The sequence below is a fragment of the Carya illinoinensis genome, chromosome 11, assembly GCF_018687715.1.
Source record: "Carya illinoinensis cultivar Pawnee chromosome 11, C.illinoinensisPawnee_v1, whole genome shotgun sequence".
In the NCBI taxonomy this organism is placed as follows: Eukaryota; Viridiplantae; Streptophyta; class Magnoliopsida; order Fagales; family Juglandaceae; genus Carya; species Carya illinoinensis.
Genome location: NC_056762.1, coordinates 32,626,749 through 32,636,427, shown reverse-complemented (window position 1 = coordinate 32,636,427; position 9,679 = coordinate 32,626,749). Strand labels below are relative to the sequence as shown.

The window sequence follows — 9,679 nt, the reverse complement described above, 5'->3', positions numbered from 1 at the left end:
TATTTTTATTCTACAAATTTGAATGTGCAAGTATAATTTCATATGTAGTTTATATAATTTTGCTTAGGTAAATAGTGTCAAAATCAATAGTTCAGGTTTACAGCATGAGTAAATCAAGGGATTGATTGTTACAAGTAAATCATAGGACTGGAAAAAACAATCAATTTCTTTATTCACTTTTCATGGTATGAAAAGTGAATTGCCTTCCAATTTCTTAAAAGTTTATAAAATTATAGATGTCTCATTTGGAGAAAATCTCGATTTATTAATAAAATCTAAAAGAAACTGTGAACTACGTGCTAAAAACAACAAAATATATTACTTGCATGAAATTACCCTGTTAAAAGACAACATATAATATCTGCATTCAATTACCTGAGTTAAGCACAAATTAGAAAATTTATGACATGGGCTCATGACCAAGTTGAGTTAGTATATGAAGTGTAAAGGATTATATAATCCTTTATACTTCCTTGGATTTATCAATAGAAATCTTAAATTTTCAAAGATTCCCTTCTATAATTTCAAATCTTTACCTTGAATTCAAATTGTTGACATTAACCTTCTTTCTACCCCTAACGTAGTTAGAGGTCTCTATGTCACATTAATTCTTTTGACAACAAAGCTTATGCCACCGTGAGTTCAGAAACAAGTTGACGTAAAAAATCTTCAAAACAAGAAATCAATTCAATTTCAAACATGAGTAATGAGCAGGGAGCAATGGCGAATGACTAGTGTATATTTGTTTAAGGATTTATTCCCTTTGTCAAATTTGATGCTTCCAGGTCAGGAAAGGTAGGATGTTGGTACTACATGGGAGGATCCTAACCCATTATTCTTTGCAAGAAAACATCCTCTCTCTCTCTCTCTCTGCGTGTGGCTATCCATATTTCTTTTTCTAGGCCAACTCATTGGACGGGCAAAACTTATAGTGACCTACTGTACGTAGTCGTTGCTTGGCTCATCATATTATTGATTGTGGTTGGCAGTGTGCATAAAGTTGATAGGGCCATGTCCACCGTCTTAAAAGAATGGCGAGAAAGAAAAATGGGCAAAAAGAAAACTGAAAATTGCATACCTTCTTTGTCGAGAATCATGTGGAGTATCTTCTACTCAACAAGCACGTCCCAAAATTTATGCCACACAATTCTATATATGATGTAGCCTTTTTTTAAGAATGGAATGAGTGCTTTGAAGGTCAAAACACTTGTGCTTTCTCACTTGCAATGATTATGGTGCAATCTAAAGCTATTCCAAAGTCATAATGAATGGTGCACCACCTTTTAATTCGAACTGATTTTGTTGTGATGCGTGGGACATCATCCTGCTAGAAAGAACTTTCTTTTAGTTGCTTACCAACAACAAACTATATTAAAAACCAAAAGAGAATGTGGATTCGGCAATTAGGATTTTTCGTTGTTTCTGGGGACGGGGGGATGTGATTTTTTGTTTGCTTGCTTATATACATAGGTTCCCAATGAAAAGGGCTTATTCCCACCACCACTGGTGAACAGAAATGAAGGCAAGGGAAGCTCCCCATCTTCATTCACTTAGTTTCAACTTTCATCATTGAAGCTCTCTCAAAAAGGACTTCCACTAGGTATTGTCCCTAAGTGCTCGAATAATGAAACATCCATTTCTCACTTCTTGCTAGTTACTATATATACAGTTTTTGAGCTAGACTTTCTTTGCCATAAAGAGTGCTCTTGTTCGTTCACATTGGGTTACTCGAGTTCTGCAACTTACAAACTGGTGTGCAAACACGCCACTTGTTACTAATAATTCTTTTCTAGAATTATTGGAGGCACGCTTGAAAGAGTAAAACAAAGAAAAATAAAAAAACGGGATTAATTTTTTTTTTAATTCTTTTAAAACAACTAATTCGTTTTTGTCAAAGCATTCAATCAAAATACATTTTTTTCCCTTAAAAAAGGGAGAGGCAGAGGTGACTAACATAACAATCTTTCTTAGACATGACTATAGGAGCCCCTCACCGTTACGAAATATTCGGTTTGAGCCATAGCTATTGCCACAAGGGTGAACCTGTCACGAGCATCCCTAAAGAATCTAGCTAGTTCAAAATCTATTCATGGCCCAAAGGTTAGACTTTATTACCACAAATGATTTCAATTTATATCTTGACTCGAACTCATGACCTTGAAATTATGAAATATTAACTTGTATCAATTGGGCTACACCTTGGTATTCAATCCAAAAACTTAAAAGTACGTGTACATATATTATGAAACACACACAAATTCCTTAACATCAGGCACGTACCGAAGCCTGTAGGAAATACAATTGGCAGTGAAGCATTCTCTGATGATGATGATGATGCATAAGGCATTAGATAATTAATTAATTTGCATTAGATAATTAATTAATTAAGTACAGAATGTTATATAAAGAACCATGCCATTAAGTGAGTGGCAGAGGAATCTTCAAACAACATAGAACTTAATTATGCACTTTAAAGTGGCATTAACTCCATTCAAATTATGTTAATTATACGTACGTCCCTTATTAACCACACTCATTATTTAATATTATTTTATTAACGTTTATGATTAATGCTTTTGCATCTGTCCCAAACCCATATATTGGTATTACTTTTTTAATTTACAGGACTACCCCAAAATTCCCAAGAAAATAGATTTTCACTCTTTTGTTTGATTATTTTTGCAATGGAAAAAACAAAATATGGGTCTATTCAACCCCAATACTTCAAGCGTAAGTTCGTCCATGTTTGCAACGTTACGTGGGAGATATTAATTTAATATACAGTGGACAGATTGTATGCTAATTAAAGTGATGGCTAGAAACTAGAGCTATTACCGCAACTGATGGGAGTCACTCATCGTCAGGTCCAGCCTCCAGCTCTACGCCTTGTTTTAGTTTTTAAAAATTTGAGAGCCAACTAAGAGGTGGGGGCCTCCTGATCAAAATGCTCATCACTCTTACGATTTTTAGCTGTCCCAAAGTATTCTTAATTAGGATTATAGTATTGAAGTGTCATCTTTAAACGCACTCATCAACCATGTTCTTTATAAACACATACATTCACACTGTTCTTGATCTAATTCCTTTTATGTTTTATGTTTTTGGGTCCTTTTTTGCAGGCCAGGTGATCAGATGGAAAGTCAGGCTGAATAAGAACATTAATATCTAGGATTCATGATCCTTTAAAACTCAAACTAGATATATAGATGGAAGCTTGATCATGGACTAGTACTGATCAATGAATTAATGATCAAAGCGGTGATCTTGAATTTTTTCAAACACATGAATGATCGATCCAGCTTTGTTTTTCGTATGTTTTCTTATGAATTATCATAATGGGTTTTACGTGTTGATGAGAGCTACATTTATTATTCATTGACTTGATTGGTATCAAACATGCAGACCAATCGCATGCGTCTCAACTTGCACCAGTTGACTTCCCCGTTTTAACACCTCGAACGCAGGAATATTAGTTCATGATCTGTACGTAATTGCCAGCAGCAAGTCTTCTTTTTCTTTGGGAAGAAAGCTGGTGCATATACATCATCAACTCATTAAGCATGTGATGAACTCCACATCGCCAGTATGCATGCAGTAGCCAGTACTTCAATATAAGAGATTCACACCCAAAACATATACACTTATCAAGCACTTGTGTTTTTACCACTTTCTCCCTGCATAAATCTTTAAAGAAGAAAGATCAAATTGGGACGACGGTGCGGACCGTTTAAGATCGCATGTTGAACTAATGATGATAGATGATTTTAGGAAAAATGTTAGATACAACCTTAGACTACCAAAGTTGTTAAACCTTACGCATTCTATTTGCATTTTATAATTACGAATTATAAAGAATGTCACGCTTTTACACCGCTGTAAAAAAACTTAGACTTTTACACTTTTAATAATAAGCACTGTTAACATAAATAAAGACTAATTCATATATAAATAGCCAATAGGAGTACTATAACATGTCAATTATGATACTTTAAGATGCAATATATAATAGTCTAAAGTGCAATTATACTCAAACAAATAAATAAAGAAAATAAAAGAAAAAAAAGAAAGTAATGGATTAAAGTATACTAGGATTCTTTTGAGGTGCTTTGGAAGTAGTCCGCTTGGTTTACATATGATACGTAAAAGGATAGAAAAAATTAATAGAATATTTCCAAAAAAGAAATAAAAAAAAGATTGATATTGGAGGAGATGCTGAGTTTATGTTGTATTATATGGGTATGTTTAATTGCACATAATTGGGTGGGTGGTGAAATTATAATTTATTGAGTGAAATGCAAGCGTCAGGAGGGCATGAGCCTCAGAGCAAGTGTGATTTGGTTTGGCCGACGCAAAATCAAAGGGCAGAGTGGTCATGGCCATCGTCATTGATTCAGCGACTCTAGCCTTATGTGTAAAGTAGCCTTTGCTTGCTTAAGTGATGGGATGTGCATTGACTTTTTCTGAATAATATGAATTGGAGAGACTTGGTCCTTGGCCTCCTTTTAATTTTCTTGTATATATACAGCCATGCATTTATGCATTAGCTCTGGAACTGAACTGCCTCTTCTAATCCTCCTTTTGTGTACCTCTCTCTCTCTCTCTCTCTCTCTCTCTCCATTGCCTTTGTCTGCATATATTCCTTGCTTCTTCTTCTTTTGCATGCTGAATTGATCGAGTTTCTTTCAGGTTTTCTTTTCATCTCCACTAGCATATATATATATGCAGCTATAACTTTGCTGGTGAATTTGAGTTTGAAGCTGGATCCCTCAGTTTTCAGCATCCTTCCTTGAACATACCTCCATATTTCCAGCATGTAAAGTCTGCCTTCCCTACTCAATCCCAGAATATATTCATCCAAAAAACCGGAAAAAAAAGTGCTTTTTTCAGTATGTTTGAAGAATTAAAGTTATCTTTCTTTCAGTGATATATAGTTCTGTATATTCTGGCTCGCTTCAGTCGGCCTATTCCTTAGCAGTACATTTACAAAAGCCTCAAAAGCATGTAATTTTCTTCCGACTCATCCCAAAAAACCCAGAAAAAGAAAAAAAAAAAAAATCAATAGTGTTATCCAGTTTCATCGAGTTCATAATGCTGCCGTAGTCAAATATCTTAGCTGTAATCTTTTGGGTTACCTATCCTGGCCAAGATTATAATCCTCGTGTAGCGACAATTTTATAAAAATCACCGAATCATGTAATTTACATCTATCTCGTTTTCCCAGTATCCAATCACCAAAAAAAAAAAAAAAATCTTCTTTGTTTATTATTCATTAAGGTTGCAGAAATTAAGAAATGCCGGAACCAGAGGCAGGTACGCCACCGGAGTCAGCTCCGGCTACGCCAGGGACGCCGGGTGGCCCGCTGTTCACATCTCTGCGAGTGGACTCGCTGTCGTATGATCGGAAGTCAATGCCGCGATGCAAGTGCTTGCCCGTGAATGCTCCAACGTGGGGTCAGCCTCACACGTGCTTCACCGACTTCCCTGCACCTGATATCTCTCTCACTCGCAAGGTAACTCCTCAGATCGAAACCCTCTCTCTCTCAGTTTATTGCTCAGTACACATTACACGTACACATCACTCGTGATAAATATATCTATATGTATATATATATAGGCAATTAAGATTAATCTTCTTCGAGTTTAGATAGATGTAGCAATGGCTGTCCATTTGTTCACACAACGTTGGTGTTCGTACGGATTATTCGTTTATTTCATGGCTCTTAATTAATATATTGATACGCATGTACGTACGTAGTTGGTATGTTTAGTTTTTTTTTTTTTTTTTCTCTCTCTCTCTTAATCAAGAGCAATATAAAATGAGTTGAGTTTTTTCTAATTAAATTAAGCATATATATACTTACTAATTTTGTGAAAATAAAAATAGTATATTTTTGTTGCCTATATATATATATAAATCTATTTTTTATATACTGCTGATATGAAACCTTTCTACATAAGTTATTCTAAAAATATTGATATTTTGACTCTTTTTTTTAAATTAATAAATTATATTATGGGGTTAACACACCGGTCTATGTATATATAGTAAAATTAATCTCTCTCTATATATATATTTAAATTCAATATAGAGTCGCTCTTACAAAACAGTAGCTACATAAATAAATAAAAAATAAATAGATATTGATGATGACATTAGTAATAATAATAATACCTGTTCTTGTCCTTATCGTTATTTTCTAATTTTTCTTCATCCCTCAGCCTCGGGGAAACCTCCATAAACTATATATATATATATATAAATGCAGAACATAAAGATTTTAGGGAAAACGCCTCAACTTCTTATATATATATATATAAAGAATTGGGATGGCTTGTATTATTGTACCATCGGACTGATAGAGAAGATAACTTTTATTTGTTCCTATCTTCCAAAATCTATAGAATATGAAATAATTAGTCAAATTTGAGGAAGAGTGTTGATCACATACTACACCCCTATTTCCTATCTATATTATATTACACATATTTTTCTCTTTCTTATAATGTTTCAAGTGAACCCTATCTATATTTTTGAGGAATGATTTATGATAAAAAATAATTATTTAGAATTGGAATGAACTCATTTAAATAATTATTTTTATCTTAAATAACATTACATAGTTTTATCATGCATTTTAATAGTGAATAATTGAGCCTTGTCTACATGCATATATATATATATATTTTATAACTTGTCGATCTATATAATAAGAGTTTTGTTACATACAAGTACAGTCGCGTACTAATCTATGTATCAATACTGATTTATTTATATTTAAAATTTAAATTAACACTGTTTTTAATAAAATCTACTTTTTAATTGATCATATCATATTGATACATAGATTAGTACATAATTATACTTGTAACTATATTTTTTTAATATAATAATACGAGAAGAATTTAAGGGAATCAAACCGAAATAATTAAGGGGGTTTGTTTATTTTAGCAGATCCTCCCTTAGATTAATTTATGTTTAGGTCGTTTTCTTGATTGATAGATCGATGTCATTGGGTCACGTCTACGCATAGAGTTCTTAAGATTGGTGACCTTTTTCCTCTATTAATGGAATTATAATTATTTTTTGAGAAATTGTTAGTAAAAATGGTAGAAAAAAAATCTCCTTCAACCCAGATATTTTTTAAAAAAAATTTAGAAATTAATAATATTCAAAATATTGTTCTATTTGATTATAGTTTTAATAATAATACACTAAAAGTGATAGACGAGTTATATAAATTAAAGAGTTTTATTATGTATAAGTAAAGTTGCATACTAATACTTATTTATTTATATTTAAAATTTAAATTAATATTATTTTTAATAAAATATATTTTTTGATCAATCACATTAGATTAGTGTTCATGTTAATATATAGTTTTACTTATAATTATTTTTTTTTAAATTAAATATTTGTGTATTAAATAGAGTTTTTTTTTTTTTTTTTTATATGTTTTTTCTGTGGATTTGCAGCTTGGAGCAGAGTTCGTGGGGACTTTCATCCTGATATTTGTAGCGACGGCAGGACCCATTGTAAACCAGAAGTACAATGGAGCAGAGACACTGATCGGGAATGCAGCTTGTGCAGGGCTGGCAGTGATGGTCGTGATTCTGTCGACGGGACACATCTCCGGTGCACACCTCAACCCATCTCTCACCATTGCCTTCGCAGCACTGCGCCACTTCCCCTGGGCTCAAGTCCCAGCCTATATTGCGGCACAGGTTTCAGCTTCAATTTGTGCTTCCTTCGCTCTCAAGGGTGCTTTCCATCCCTTCCTGTCCGGCGGAGTCACGGTTCCTTCCGTAAGCACCGGCCAGGCTTTCGCCATCGAGCTCATTATCACTTTCATTCTCCTGTTCGTTGTCACCGCCGTTGCCACTGACACCCGAGCGGTACGTATCATGAAGAAGAAAAACCAATCCCATTCAGATGTATTCAGATGCAGATGATCATCATCTCTTGTTTTTCTCATTTTGATGTTGCTTACAGGTGGGAGAGTTGGCGGGCATTGCTGTTGGAGCTACAGTTATGCTGAACATTCTCGTGGCCGGGTGAGTATATTCTTTTCTTTTATTTTATTTTCTTTCCATTAATGAAAGGTAGCAGGTTTGTTTTTGTATCGTTTGAGGTCGAAAGTCTAGAGCACGAAAAGTAAGTTTGATTTATTGAGTTCAACATCAATAATTGAAACAAGAAAATAATGAAAATAAATGGTAGAGACACCAATATATCGAGAAAAGACGGGGTCACAAAGTAGGGGTCACCCACCATAATTGGGAGGAATGCACTTAGGCAGGTTGACATCCACATCATAATTAAGATCATAGAAAGAGTCTGGAAGTTTTGTTCTTACCTCAAAACATTGAAAGGGAAAACAAAAAGGATTCCAAAGGAGGATGTCAAAATAATCTTTAGGTTTTAACGGGGTTGCAGGCCATCAACCGGAGGTTCAATGAATCCGGTACGCACTCTGGGTCCGGCAGTTGCAGCGGGAAATTACAAGGCACTGTGGTTATACCTGGTGGCGCCAACACTTGGGGCCCTTCTTGGTGCGGGTACATACACGTTAGTCAAGCTCCGAGACGAGGAGACTGATCCGCCGCGCCAGGTCAGGAGCTTCCGTCGCTAGGCATGCAGCACTCGAACCTAGCTATATATGGTTGCCTTTCACGCCGATCGTGATGCCGCTGTTGCTGCAATTTCCAACACTACTTTTTGGCGGTATTTGGACTTTGAAGTACCATGATATGATAGCTTGAAAGTTATATAATAATAATAAGAAGAAGAAGGATAAAGGTGTGGTGGGCATCTGAGGATGTGACCGAAAGTCTACTCTCTACAGTCGAATTGAATAAAAAGGACATTATTTCCTTTGTCTGGTGCTTGTCATGTCACGGGGGACTCTCTCCTTGGATGGACGGCTGTGTTAAGTTGGATTTGCCTGTCTTTGGTTGTCTGGTCTCCTTCGCAAGAAGACCCGACTTGTAAAAATTATGTGTGTTGCGTGCCTTAGGTTTTGTTTCCTTCGTGAAATTAAAATACTCTGCGTTTGTGGCTTATTTGGTGCCTAAATAATGTGTATTAGTAGTAATGGTTTGTTTATATAATACTATACTCCTTTGTTGTTTTGTTTGTGTATTTTATGATCAGTAATCAGTCAGTAATAGCTTTTTAAACCCAGTCTTTCGAAAGCTGCCAAACCCGAAAAGGGTAGACATCAAGACGTGATCTCTTTCCCGTAATGCCGTTTATTTTCTTATTTTCCATTCAAATGTAGAGGATCAAGTCTAATGATGCTAAATTGGTAGGATCCTATATTGATAGTGCTGAACTATTTTGAGGAGACACATCAACATTAGCAAGAAAATGTTAAGAATGTGTGAAATTGGATAATATTGCGCTTGGCCAAAATACTGACACGTGTACAATATTATTTCAATTCGCATAATCTTCACATTTTCTTGTTATATTTATATTAATTTATCTTTTCAAGATAATAAGTACTATCAATGAGAGATTTGCCAACTCAATATTATCATATGCAAATCCTCCTACATCAGTTTTCCCGAATTAGAAAAATTTACCCTCGAGTTCACATGAGCATCAACAAAGCATGGACTAAGGTGTTTAGTCTCAATTCTTAGTTTCGTTTAATTAACTAGTCATCATAATAATTAT

The 9,679-nt window shown here is 34.6% G+C and overlaps 1 protein-coding gene across 1 annotated transcript; it reads left to right on the top strand.

Annotated features, from left to right (window-relative positions):
- The first annotated feature begins 4,538 nt into the window (after positions 1-4,538).
- LOC122282688 (probable aquaporin NIP5-1) lies at positions 4,539-9,139 on the top strand. Its single transcript, XM_043094668.1, has 4 exons — positions 4,539-5,510; positions 7,474-7,893; positions 7,991-8,052; positions 8,435-9,139. The coding sequence occupies exons 1-4, from the start codon at positions 5,292-5,294 to the stop codon at positions 8,628-8,630; spliced, it is 897 nt and encodes a 298-aa protein (XP_042950602.1). The 5' UTR covers positions 4,539-5,291; the 3' UTR covers positions 8,631-9,139.
- Positions 9,140-9,679: the final 540 nt, after the last annotated feature.

Coding starts and splice junctions, on each gene's coding strand:
- LOC122282688 (XM_043094668.1), top strand. CDS start 5,292: ATGCCGGAACCAGAGGCAGGTACGCCACCGGAGTCAGCTCCGGCTACG. Junction 5,511..7,473: donor ATATCTCTCTCACTCGCAAG/GTAACTCCTCAG, acceptor GTGGATTTGCAG/CTTGGAGCAGAGTTCGTGGG. Junction 8,053..8,434: donor CTGAACATTCTCGTGGCCGG/GTGAGTATATTC, acceptor ACGGGGTTGCAG/GCCATCAACCGGAGGTTCAA.